This window comes from Lonchura striata, chromosome 2, assembly GCF_050655825.1.
Source record: "Lonchura striata isolate lonStrDom1 chromosome 2, ASM5065582v1, whole genome shotgun sequence".
In the NCBI taxonomy this organism is placed as follows: Eukaryota; Metazoa; Chordata; class Aves; order Passeriformes; family Estrildidae; genus Lonchura; species Lonchura striata.
This window is the reverse complement of record NC_140704.1, coordinates 106,024,611-106,038,508: the sequence shown is the minus strand read 5'-3', so window position 1 is coordinate 106,038,508 and position 13,898 is coordinate 106,024,611. Positions and strand designations below refer to the sequence as shown.

Here is a 13,898-nt window from a genome sequence, read left to right as displayed (position 1 = left end):
GAACATTTAATTTCTGCTAAGGGAGGGAGCTTAGAGCAACTGCCCTTTTGCAGGTGGGAAACTTGGTACATAACCTTCTAGAAACTTCAGAACAGGAGTATTGCTAGGATGAAAAAAAATATTCCTGTAATGTAGATTCTGTGCCTAACCAATTAGATTAGACTACTGGGAATTAGACACACTGGTACCAAGTTTGTCACTGACATGGATTAGGACTGACATGAGTGATGATGAAATGCAATGCTGCTTCTGGCACAAATGTGGCATTATACATGGAAAAGCTTTGCTCTCACTGAGCTAAACTGTTACCTCTGACAGAATGTCTCCCTGATAGCTATGGACAGAGAATGGCAAATGTTGAGAAGGAAGAAAGTTTTGGAAATGAGAATGTAACCAGACACAGAGGGGGAAAAAAGAAAACCTTCCTATCAGCTTCAAGGTCTTTAAAAATGGCTGAATTTAAAAATCCCTACATGTAAAAGTAGCTAGAAGTACTTCAAAATTTTTAATAGTTTAATAAATTATTTGTCCCCAAGATACAATATAAGACTACTAGCTGATTGTAGAAACTCCAAGATAATTGGATTTCATCCTGTTTAGGCATGTAAATGAGTAAAAGAATGGGGATACCTAATTTTTAGAGCTTTACATCATTAAAACTTTCTTGGTTCTAGCTCCAGGGTCTTCCATAAACTAATTTTTTTTCTTTTTTTACTGATTTTTGTAAAAATTCCTCCTTTGTTCCTTTTTCTGGTGGGCTTTATTTTGGTTTGGTTTGGTTTTTTGGGGTTCTTTTTGTTTGTTTGTTTCAGGTATTGTCAGAATTTTGCAAGCGGTAATGAACATGGACAGCCAGAATGAATGTTGACATAACACAGAAATGTTTAGGGGATTTTTTGATTTCTGCAACACTATAAACAAAGTACATTTTACACCCAGTCAGTTTTGGTAAGACTGCAACCAAACAGCATTTGTAGAGTACTGTAACATCTAGAACAATTATAGCCCACCTCTTTATCTAATTTTTTTTTTTATTTTTCTTAAGAAAATGCTGCAATAAATTTATATTCAGTATTTTAAGATTGAGTCTTAACAATTTAATACCCACGAGGAGTGCAGCCAGTTGCGTAAAGGTGGTCCTGCAGTGCCATTGAGAAGGCTGCAGGAGCTGCCAAGTCTGCGCAGATCTGAAAGACAATGTCAGTCCCAGGAGAGCTGTGGCCCTCTGAAGAGGCCCCTGGGAACAGGACACACCTGGAAGGACACTCTGTCCCTGTCTTTGTCAGCAGCATCCTGTTGTGTTTCTTCTGTTGTACAGGGCTGTGACACTCCCCTGGCTGTGGTGGCTTCCCGAAACTGAAGGCTTTGTTGTGACATCCCCATTCTTGGTCAGAGCAACCACAAAACAGATGTATACATCCTGCAGGCATATTTATTTATACTGCAGTATAGCTTTAGCCTGTTTATAAGTAAATATTATGTAGGAGTCTATATGCAAGCTTTGATTGAAACTGCTGGATCGGATGATCAAAGCAGAATTCTTTTTCATATATTTTAAAATAAATTCTCTGATTTTAAGTCTCCCAATCCATTGATTGATTGAAAGGCCATCAGTTACTTAGACTACTTAACAGAATTACTTACATTTTCTTATTTATGATTCTGGTTAGTTTTAAGTAGCCTCTGCTATGGTTATTGGAATAAGAACAATAGACAAGTGTTGATTTTGCAGAGGTCAGATTTGTTTGCTTTCTCTACCTTACTAGTCTGAAGAGAGAAATTTGAATTTTTCATAATAATTAAACATAACTGCAGATCCTAAAAATCTTTCCATTGTAAAGAGAGTCTTATTAAAGAGTTGATTATTCAGGAGCAACGAGTTACAGTTACACTGAATGCAGCAATTTGTTGATCTTTCTTGGAAATTATGTTCTCCAGATTTACTGTTTATAGCAGAATCTTGGTTTTGTTTTCTGACCTCTTCAATTTCAGTCTTTAAAGCAGTCCAAACCTGGCACAGTCATATTTCTTTTAGCACTTAGTTGACATCCAGAAGAGCAAAACAACTGATTTCTTGATGTTGCATGGGTATATCACAGTAACACAATTCCTGTGCTCATGCTCTCTGTAGTTACAGAGGTTAGTGGAAGTGTTGTTCACACACTGCTTGCTGGGTATGGGCTTATTGTTCAGCTATAACAGGTTTAACTGTTGTTTGGGCTACAGACAGGAAACTTGAGGTGGTTTTGTGTGTTGGTTTCAGTAAATAAATATGTCATGAACTTGATTAATTAGGTATCACAATAGTATCTTGAAATCTCTACATTGTTAAATGCACTATGGGGTCTCCGCATCACATTCTAAGCTTTCTCTTTCCCTGAGGGTAGAAAACACAGCCAGTCATGATGTGTTTCTCTTGGAAATAACTTCAGTGAGGTTGCAATGATCACACAGAGCTCCATAAACTCTATCTCTGAACCTCATCATCTGTATCTAGGTCTTGACCTAGCAATGAATGTATTTTTCTTTGGTTGTGTATCATTCAATCATATGACTTCATAAAATTTATTTCAAGCATTTAATATTTTAATTTTTCATGGTCCTATTTTTTGATCCTGTTATTTTTTATGATTTAGACTAAACTGAGAGTCTTTTATATAAAAACAGAGAAAGATGAGCGAGCCCAGAAGTTTGAATTTGAGGTTTTTGGGGGGTTTTTGCTTAATTTTCTTTATCCACTGAGGTGATTATTTTACCAAATGAAATACCAAATGTTAGTTTGGCATGATCTGTTTCGAGAAATCCATGTATTACATTACTTAATAATTTAATTTTCCAAAACATTAAAAACTACTTGAGTGGGTATTTGTAATTTATCCGACTGGGGGAAAAAAGCAAGCAAACAAAAAACCAGACAGATTTTGTCCCAAGGCAACAAAAAATGTGTCATGCATAAATTATCCTAAAACAATCACCAATGTCTCTGATGTTCCTTGGGCCAGAGCATTTTAAGTATTGTGGGTGGATTCCATTGAGCCCTTTTACGAATAAGTGCTCAGATACTCCTGAATTCCTGTTTGACATAACTTGAGTATTTCAAAATAATTTAAGTGTTCAGTGAAAAGCTTGTGTTGCCAAGGGAAATATTAAAGAGATATAGTCCAGGGGGATTTAGCTGTGTATTATGAAGTTTGTTTAATAAAGGTGGTTGAACATGAAGCCACTTGAAGAGTTCTGGTTTTTATTTTTTTAATAAAAAGTGAAAAAATCTCTTATGTTCTATTTCTAACCATTATGTTAATTTCTAACTGCTGAAGAACAGCAGAAAGTGATGAGAATGTGAATGTGAAAGAAGATACTTGTATTCCATAGGACCTAAAAACAAAGTATAAAAATTGGAAAAAAACCCCAAACTAACTGAGTTTCATAGACAATTTATACATTAAATTCTACCTAAACTTAGTATCTTAAACTGATTCTGTTCCTTTATTAGGGAAGCTGTTACTGTTCGAATTATAGAAATATCAAGTTCACAGTGGTGAAATTTTCTGTTACTGTAAGATAAGAATAGCTAGTAAGTTTAAGCTCCTGAATGTTAAGTTGCTCTCCTCTTGTTAAAGTGTAGTGTACTATGTGATAGTATTCTTGGAACGTTGGTGTATTTTTTGATGTATAAAACTTTCTGTTTTATATGCCCTGCTCATTCTCTCCTGGCTTTTTTTCTTGTTGTTGTTTTTTGGTTTGGTTTGAGTTTTGGGGTTTCTGTTTGTTTGGGGGGTTTTTGTTAGTTTTGTTCTGTTTTGTTTTTGTTTTTTGGTTTTTTTTGCTTTCTTCCACCCCTCTTGTCAAAACCAGGTCATGTCCATGAGATCTCGGGGGGGATTATCAGGTGCACCTGCTATAATCTTGAGACATGTTGATTTTTATTAATTGAACTGTTTAGATTTACTGACAGCATATATGAAGTCCAATATCCATTTTAATAAAATTGTGTCTCCTTTTGAGCAGTAAATGAGTAATTACAGTATAACTCAGTGAGAACACTTATGTTCTTATTTGGTGCTTTAATTTGTAAGATCTAGGAACACTTTGCAAACACTGTGTTAATAAAATGTAATAGAAGAATAATTTACCACTGAAATGGATCACTGAACATGAGGCAGGAATAAGTTATGTTAATTTAAAAACATAAGTAAAACCCAAAAAACTCAGACAATCCCGATATATATGAGTGAAACCTAGATAATAAAAAACTTTATTTCATATATTTTGATACATTATTTTCTCAAGCTGAAAATAGCTATAAAATAGTAGGGAATAATTCAGAATGAAAATAAATGTGTTTTTCAAGGAAAGAATCATGAGTATTCCATAGCATATGCTAAAAAATATCTGATTGTGCTGGTCAATCTTAAATGTGTTATTTCGATGGAAGTACTAAATTAGTCAGTAAAGAGTGTGCTGTATTTTATCTTTGCAGAAAGAACAGCATGCTTGCAGTGAAAAGTTTAAAGTACAATTTTATTGTAAAGGTTTTTTTTTATTATTTTCCTATGCAGATGTTTTTACCAATCGGGCACAACAGAAATATTGTTGATTTGAATATTAAATTAATTTTTTAGATTGTCAAGACTGTGAGTTGCCTGCAGTTTAGGAAAAAATAATTTGATTCTGTAAAAGGGATTGTTTACTTTTTAAACGTGATGGCTAAATTTATAGAAGTTTTTAAAATATGTGCATGGGTCTGTAGCTTTCCATTTATAGTCTTAAATACTCTTGCTGGCAATTGTTTAGCCCATAAAATCATGTGTTTCTTATGGGTCAGTGTGGAATTCAAGATAAGAACTGAAGATGTGCCTTCCTGTGCCTCAAAAGCACGGAATTACTAGGGCTTGTGTCTGTAATCAGGCCTAGAAAGTGAGATTTAGAGAAGGTTAGGAAGGCAGAAAATCCATTGAGAGGAAAAGAATGGAACAAGAAAGGAGGCAGAACCGTAGAAAGTGAAAAGATAACTAGGAACCTCAAAGGGACTTAAGATTCTAATTTTTATCTCTGCAGAAGTTCAGTGACATTTTTCTCAGTGGAGTCTTCTGTTTTAAGGTTTTCTACTTTTGTAGATGACAGGGTTTTTTGGTTTTGGTGGGAGTTTAGTTTTGTTTTATTTTTGATGTGTTTACTCAGATGTGTAATTTTAGCTCCTGGTTTAAAACTTGGAGATGAAATATTAAACAGTTTCCGTAAATATTGATAAAAGGAAATAAGTTATGTATATACAATAGCTGTATGTTTTTGAAGGATATGAATTCTGGAGAACAAATTGCTCAAAATACCAGGATGAGTTTGAGAGAAACAATCTTTTAACCAATTACTTAGCAGATACCAATATTAACTACTTTTTTCCTAATGTTTAACACGGTGTCTTGAGAGAAGTAGAATAGAGTGTAATCTCAGATCTGTATTCAATGTTCAAAGCTGACCAACTGGTTTTACAGAAATTTTAAATTCCTGACTTTAATCTCTGAGAATTGAAGTTGTGACATACATAGCATTGCTCCTATGAAACAGGTTTTTCATCTGTTAAGAATTTTTTGGTAATCCTGTTTGTAGCTTTAAGTGCTTTATCTCAGTAGTTTATTATCCTAATATGATTAGAACTGGTAACCAACACTAATGCAAATGCAGTAAGTTAGAGGTGTAATTTCTGTTTTTCATCACACGTCAACAATCACGAGTTTACAGGCCTTAAGAGGATGGTTTTATTTTTAGAAAAATATACTGATGGAACTGCAGTTTGAGTCTTGAAATGTTCCTGTTTCTAGAGAAGGAAGGTCCGGAGAAAAAGAAAATGAAGAAGGATGCTGGGAATAAGAAATCAGCACCTGTTAGCATTCTTTTTGGTTACCCTCTGTCAGAGCGCAAACAGATGGCACTTCTCATGCAGATGACAGCAAGAGACAACAGTCCAGGTGATCTTACAGAGTTAACAGTTTTCTTTCTCCTGCCTGTTTAATTCTGTCCTAGTCAGAATATTCAGATCACTGATGTTTTTCACAAATCTTTGCTTTTTTTCACGTATTTTAAATCATTCATACTTATGTTAAAATTTATTTCACATGGATTATTAATCTGGTGAAAAATTCTTGATCTTCTAAATTCATGTGAAAAGTTTTGCACTGTGATAGCTGTAAAAACTGAAAATTTTATTTCTTCCTTTGTTTATTTTTGCCTCTTAGACACTGTTTGGTATGGATTGTTTAAAGCCTGAAATACTTTCTTTTTTTGACTTTTATTGAAGCTTAACTATTATTTCATTTTCTCACTTTGGAGCAGGATTTTAATTTAGGAGGAAATGGGACAATTTCCTTCTGATTTAATGGGAGAGGGAAGACATTTTGTTCTTAATTCATTTAGTTCTTAAACCATTTCAAACTGTCCTTGGTCCAGCTGCATTTTAAAAAAATCTTTATGTATGTATATGTTCTACAGGTATAAATTTTTTACGAAATTGCTGTTTAAAAGCAAATGACTGGGTTTCCTTAAGGATCTGTCCAGTCCACCCAGCTGTGTTGCTACAGCTGAGGATTTGTATGTAGTACAAATACACAGACTGTAATTCTTTAAGATGGCATCCCACTACAGAAAAATTTAGTGGAATTTTACTAGAGGAAGGGGAAGCAGCATAGATACTGATCTGGGTTATCTCACCTTGTCTTGATTCAGGAGAATTTATGCCAGAGTATGTGAACCTTGTAGTTAGGATAGACTTCATCTCTCCTAGAAACTTGCTTAAAATAGTAAGATTTTGCAAAATGCCCTTTTTCACATTGGAAATCAGCATTGTGCTGACACCTGTGAAGGGTGAAATGTCTTTTATTTAAATATAATTATTCTCTGGTCATTATCATCTTTGAAGGCAAGTGTTTACAATTTTTTTATTTCACCTCACTTCAATTAACTTAATAATGACCATTTAAAAACTTGTTTTGTAGATTCCACCTTAAATCATTCCTTACAAACAACACCAACACAAAAGAAAACTCCAACCTCTTCTTCAAGACAAAAAGATAAAGTTAACAAGAGAAACGAAAGAGGGGAAACTCCTCTACATATGGCAGCAATTCGAGGGGATGTTAAACAGGTCAAGGAGCTAATCAGATTAGGTGCAAATGTAAATGTAAAAGATTTTGCAGGTAAGTTGAGTACTTTTAACTGTTTCAATTAAAGGTAACACTGAAGTTGTTAACAGAGGTTTCCTTTCAGTTCATGTTTTATACAAATGAAAAAGTATAACTTCATAGAAATTCCCAAAATTGTGGTTTTCATTTCCAGTGGCAGTGGCAGTACTGGGACACTAGAACAAAGTAGTACACTAGTACAGTGATTAGAGCAGTGTTTTAATACTGAGGGGTTTCCATTGTGTTCAGGGCCACGGGGCAGTGGGTATTGGCAGAAATCTGTGCACACAGATTTCTGTGTTCTTGCTGAACTTGGTAGGATTGTGCTGGGCAGAGTTAAATGGTGAGACTGTGGGCTGTGTGAGGAGATGCAAAGTCAGTAATGGTGGAGGTGGTGGTGCTGTGATGTGCACTGTCTTCACTGGGACAGCTGATACACACCAAGGCAGATGAGCATGGCATGGTAGCAGTTCTCATCTAGTCCTGCTGGATTAATGATAGCTTTGATGTGTCACTATTTGCTGTGATTTACATAATGGTTGATGAGCTTTGTTATGTTGTAACATATACAATATTTTTTAGGTTTATGGGTCTGGATTATGTTCTCAGTGGGAATGGTTGAGAGGAGTTGAGGTAGCAGGCCCCTGTGGGAGAAGCTAAGAACCATATAACACAATTAGTCAGCTCATACTTGGCTTCAAGTGATTAATGAGATGAACTGAAATCTTTAGGTAAGAAACAGATTGGTAATTTCTTGGTTTGAAGAGGGGCTGAATTTGTATTTGAACATGAAGCTGCCGAGGATTGGTATGTAGAGGAAGAGAAGACAAGCAGAAGTAGAAAACTGAGATCTTCAAAGAAGTTGAGAGGGGAGATGAGAAGAACTTGTTGACAAGAGCAATTTTAGAAAAGGAGGGGGAGGTTCAGGGGAAGACAGGCCCATAGACATCACTGTGAGAATAATAGAAACACTTGAAGAGATGTAGTGGGTTGACCTTGGCAGGCTGCCAGACACCCACCCAGCTGCTCTCTCACTTCCCTTCCTCAACAAGGTGTGGGGAGAAAATAAGATAGAAAAAGTGGGTCATGTTGAAGACCATTTAATAAGAATTGCAAAAGCTGCATGTGCAAGCAAAGGAAGAAGAGGAATTTATTCACTACTTCCCATCATCAGGCAAATGTTCAGTCCCTTCCCAGGAAGCAACACCTCAGCAGGTGTAATAGATGCTTGGAAAGACAAATGCCATTATGTACAAACTACCCTCCTTCCCTCTCCTTTTAGTGAACTTCTATTGCATGACATCCTGTGGTATGGATTATATATTTGGGTAGCTGTCCTGGCTATGTCCCCTCCCAAACTCTCGTGCAGGAAGAGGGAGAGAGAAAACCATGACACTTAACAAGCCTTGTTCAGCAGTAGCCAAAACCACTAGTATGCTGTGAGTACTGGTGTAGCCCCCAAATGCAATGCACATTACTGTATGGGTTGCTCTGAAGGAAGTTAACTTCACAGCTTCATCCCAGTCTGACCTAGGGCAGATACTGAATTTAAAGGCAGATGAAAGGAAAAGGACAATGGCTGAGAACTGGTTCTGGCAATCAGTTGGATGCAAGTTGTTGGAGAATTTGTTCAAAATTCTAGAGTTGTTTGGGATTAAGTGAGATATTTTTTTTATTGTTGATCCAAAGTGAAAAGCAGAGTTGGCTGAACTTCAAAATACTGTGCAGAGAGGGAGGATTGAAGCAGTGAGTCATGAGTGGAGAAAAGTAGGAATTTAGTATGCAGTGTAGTTTAGAGAATTAGAGGTTTTTTAGCTAAGGATTTGGCAGAACTAAAGGAGCAGAAAATGAATTAGTAATGGAGGAAGTAGCCCTGCTCATGGGATATCTGCCAGAATGATACTGCCGTGTGAGAACAAGAGTAAAGGAAACAGATACTGACAGCAAGCCAGCACTAGAGTTGGCAGGCTGGACATTGTGAAAGGATGGAAAAGCAAAGCAGTACAACATGGAGAAAAATGAATTATGAAGATAATTAATACAGAAAATAAAAAACAGGGATCAGAGGGCTGAGAGCAGAAGAGTGTTATCATGTTGGGTGAGTGTGAAAGGGCAAATGACAAGAAAATGGAAAGATAGAGGTGGTAGCCAGACAGAGCTGGAAGTGAGTAACCCAAGTGATGATTGAAAAGGAAATTTAGTGTATGAAGAACAGAAAGAAGTTTTTTGCTTTAGAATGACTTAGAAACTTTTTTATTTTCTTCCCTTTTTTTTTTTTTTGGTTTTTCCTTTTTTTTTTTAGCTGTTTTTAAAATATTAATGAGTGGCAGCTTGGAAGTTGAGTGAAGGCTGAAGGTGAGAAATCCCATTACTGAGGGATTAGATAAGTTAGGGGTTTCTTGTATCTCCACTTCATGGATGTACAAGACTGCTACTGATTAGATACAGAGCTCATGTGATTAAACTCTTTTACTGGTTATGTTGGAAACAAAAGTTGAATGCCTCCCCTGAACTGGGCTTTGAGAAGGTATCAATAGCAGTTCAGGTCAGCTGTGAAGCAGAAGTCATCAAGCTGTGAAGAGGAAATTGAGGTAAGGAATATAGCATGCGTGAGCTGTCATCTTCAGTTGACGCTCTGCTACAGAAAATGAACACTGAACTTATGGAAATCAAAATTGCAAACAATGACTAGTGTTCTGGGAAATACCAGAGTAAGTTCTCTGCCATTATTTATTAGCTGCTAATGTTGTTAATGGTTATGTGATGCTGTACATGTTCAGTAACTCTAAAGGAGCACTGGTTATGGCAGTTTGCTACACTTACTGTTTCCAATAGTGTGGCTTTCAAACGGTTTCCATTTATTTTAACATTATTTATATATACACCTATCGGAGTTCAAATGTTTACTAATCAAAGAATCTCTAACATGTTTAGCCTGGGGATTTTGTGCCAGATTTTGTCTTCTACTATTTGATTTGTGATTCCAGCATTCAGTTTAATCTCAGAAAATCTTGAAATTTGATGTGAGGTTTGAAGTTGATAAAGCATGTGTTGTTCATCAGAGGGATGGCGTTGCTGTTCTGCCAAAGACTGTGTGTGAGTCTGTTTTGAAATGTTCAGAGGCAGTAGAGATCTATCATTTTTCAGGAATGAAAAGTCAAATCTCTGATAAACCTGCCACTCTTCACTCTAGGTTGGACACCACTGCATGAAGCTTGTAATGTTGGTTACTACGATGTTGCTAAAGTTCTGATAGCAGCGGGAGCAGATGTGAACACACAGGGCTTGGATGATGATACCCCTCTTCATGATTCTGCTAGCAGTGGACATAGAAATGTGAGTCTTCTGGGAGAGTGGGAGGGGGATAAAAACATGGTTTGAAATGCTGAAGCTTCAGAACAGATCCTAACTGTCCTCATTGCAGTCTTGTAGTTCTGCTTCTGCTGTTTTGGGAGCATCTTAAACTTGTTCTGATTGTTTCATCTGACTTCTATTGCCAGATATATTCTACCAGTATCTGTTTCTTAAATATTTATAAGTTTTATCTTTACTTTCTTAGTAAATAAGCACTTAACTGACTTTTTTTGAGAAACTTTTACTGTATCGACTTCTCAAAAGAAAACTGTCTCCTAAAAGTATACTGTGGATTCATGTATATTATACATACATGTTTATAAATATTTAAAGGTATATATCATATATTTCTTTTAACATATTTTAATGGCATTGAAATAGAGAATTGAAGTATATATATTCTTCTTATTTTTTTAATTTACCAATCAGCATTTAGTGGAGAAGATAAATTGAGCTCTGTAGGTGCTTTACATTAACTTTCAAATTTGTTATTGATTTCTGCAAATAAGATCAAAAATGACTCTGCTTTCCCTTTATATCTCTTTTATTTAATTACTGTGTATGTGATCTGTTGTTGGAAGCAAAAGAATAGAATACATCCTTAAATCAAGTACACCTTGCAAACAAGATGTTAATTTTAAAAGGTTTTTCTGGAAAAGCTAGAGAAATTAATTTTGATAATATGTTGGGATTCTTTTTATTAGCTATTTAGTAATTGCTTTTTATAGGTATGTAAATGAAGATACTGGGTCTTTAGACCCAAATTGTAGTAGACAGTTGTAGTAGAGTCTTGGAGAATGGGACCTCTTGCTTATCTGGTATCAGTACAGGTACCTGTGGCCATCTGACATTATGTACCAGAATAATTCTCAAGCTTCCTATTAAGGTATCACTGTCTGCTGAATTTCGCCATTCTTTATACATAGGGAAAAAAAAGTAATTAATACTAGACACTATGCTGAAAATGCAGTGGCCTTGATATCACTGTAACATTAACAAAATGTTGCCCTTAATGGTGGAGAAGTTGATGATTTTGATTTATTGCACGCAGTTGCAGGTGGAGGTGCTTTGTTCCTCCAGTAAGATCTCTAAGGGCTTTTTGGAACTGCTGGAGAAACCAACAGTACTGTGACTTCTGAAAGCTATCTGTTCCTGATTTAAGTGAAATAAAATTTGGAGCAAGAGAATGAATCAAGTGCAGAGTAGTAAAGAGCCTCGTAGGTGGGGAACCAGATAAATTGTGTGAAGAAATGCTAGAACAGCAAGAACAAAGGCCCCTGTCTTTCTTTTATAATGATGCTATGGGACAGAGAGCAGCTGTCTCTAGTCTTCCCCTTCACCTCCTTTATAGAGCAGACAGTATGCACTACCTGGACTTTGCATTTTAGTTGCTGAAGTCTTGCTTCCCAGTCTCAATATCGTAGATAGGACTTAGGATTGCATATCGTGTTACTCATATTTTGTGTGCAATGATGGATGTTTTGCTGGTCAAGTAACATGTTATGGATAACCTCAAAGTTAATTTATTTAATGCTGCAGATTGTAAAGTTGTTACTTCGACATGGTGGAAATCCATTTCAAGCTAATAAGCATGGGGAAAGACCTGTTGATGTTGCTGAAACTGAAGAATTGGAAATGCTGTTGAAAAGAGAGGTGCCCATCTCTGATGATGAAGACAGTTGCTCAGGTAAAAGTAGCTATTTAATTGCATAGTTAATGCATCATTTCACCTAAGGTTAAGTGGCCTTAATCTTTTGTATAGTGTTAGCTATTAAAGCTTGCTGCAGGTAACAATTCATATTGCTATGGTTGTCTTTCACTTATATTTCTAGAGGTAGTTCGTTAAATTTTTCAACTGAATTATCTGAAATGCATATTCTGGATTTTTTTTTTTTTTTTACTTTTCTCTTTGTCTTTAATAAGCCATTCCCACTTTGCAAATTAGCTCTATATCAGAATGATGATTTTACCAGAGAAAGATATAGAGGAAAGTACCATATTTTTTATGATAGAGTGTGTTTCTGAGATGGTTTGTTTAATGGTGAAAAATTATCCCCAAAGTTACTTACTTCCCACCTTTAGAGGATGTATCAGGAGTCAGTGTTTCAGGTGGGTGCAACTTAGTTACTTAGGGAGCCACTGGTTTCTGTGGGTCATCTGGTAAGTAAGTTGCAGAAGTGGAGGCAGTAATTCTTGGTCCTTCTTGTGTTTCTGCAGATTGAGGAGTATTTAATTTCTTGGAGCACAGAAAGAATTGTTCCTCAGAAGCAAAAGATTCTTGACCATGAGTAACTTACTTGAGTGTCAGACAGGAACTTTTCATTTGGTTTTCACAGAATATTCAACAATTAATAATCTTTTAGATAAAAGAAGTGAGGTGGATTGAAAACTGGCTGAACATCTAGGCTGGAATGGTGGTGATTAGTGGCACAAAGTTTATTTGGAGGCCAGTAACTGCCTCTGTACCTTGGATTAATACTGTTTCCACTCCTGTTTAACACCTTCATTAATGGTTGGGATAGAGTGTTCCATCAGGAAGTTTCCTAATGACACAGAACTGGGGCTTCTGAGGAGGAGTGAGTGGTGCATGAGAGAGTTGTGCTGCCATCCAGAGGAACCTTAATGTGTTGGAGAAATGGGCTCATGGGGATCTCATGTAGTTCATCAAGGGGAAGTACAAAGTCCTGCAGCTGGGGAGAAACAACTATCCAAGCAGCAGTGCAGGTCTGACCAGCTGGGAAAGCAGCTTTATGGAAAAGGCCCTGGCTCATGCTGAACCATGAGCTTGACCAGCTTAACCGTGAGCCAGCAAAGTGCCCTTGCTGCAAAGAAGGCCAGTGATGTCCCAGGCTGCATTAGGAGGAATGTTGCCAGCAGGTTGAGGGAGGTGTTCCTCCCCCTCTGCTGAGCACTGGTGAGGCCACAGCTGGAGTCCTGGGTGCAGCTCTGGGCTCTCCAGTATAGGAGAGACATTGACACCATGGAGAGAGTCCAGAGAAGGGCCAGGAAGATGAAAAAGAAAGGAAAGGCTCAGGGAATCTTGATGCATAAAAATACCTGAGGGGAGGTTGCAAAGAGGACAGAGCTGGGCTCTTGTCACTTGTGCACAGTGACAGGACCAGAGGCAATAGGCAGATAGTGAAACACAGGAAGTTCCATCTGAACAGCAGGAAACATTTTTTTTTTACTGTGAGGATGACCAAGCAGTGGCACAGCTTGTCCAGGGAGGCTATGGAGTCTCCGTCCTTGGAGATAATTCACAAGCTTTCTGGGCATGGTCCTGGGCAGCTGGCTCTGGGTGTCTCTGCATGAGCAGGGTGGGTTGAATGAGATGATCTCCGACCACAGCCATTCTGTGATCTGTGAAAA

At 36.9% G+C, this 13,898-nt stretch overlaps 1 protein-coding gene across 7 annotated transcripts in view; it reads left to right on the top strand.

Moving 5' to 3' along the window:
* Positions 1-13,898, top strand: part of ANKRD12 (ankyrin repeat domain 12) — a 59,517-nt gene that overhangs the window by 27,003 nt on the left and 18,616 nt on the right. For 5 of the 7 annotated variants that reach the window (XR_014952856.1, XM_085571916.1, XM_021525174.4 and 2 more), the window contains 4 exons: positions 5,820-5,966; positions 6,990-7,190; positions 10,369-10,511; positions 12,069-12,216. Coding sequence is in view for 6 of the 7 variants with exons in the window: in XM_021525174.4 (XP_021380849.3) it covers positions 5,820-5,966; positions 6,990-7,190; positions 10,369-10,511; positions 12,069-12,216 (639 nt within the window). In the remaining variant the exon portion in view is untranslated. The remainder of the gene's footprint in view (positions 1-5,819; positions 5,967-6,989; positions 7,191-10,368; positions 10,512-12,068; positions 12,217-13,898) is intronic. The other 2 variants (XM_085571920.1, XM_085571919.1) reach the window with 1 other exon arrangement.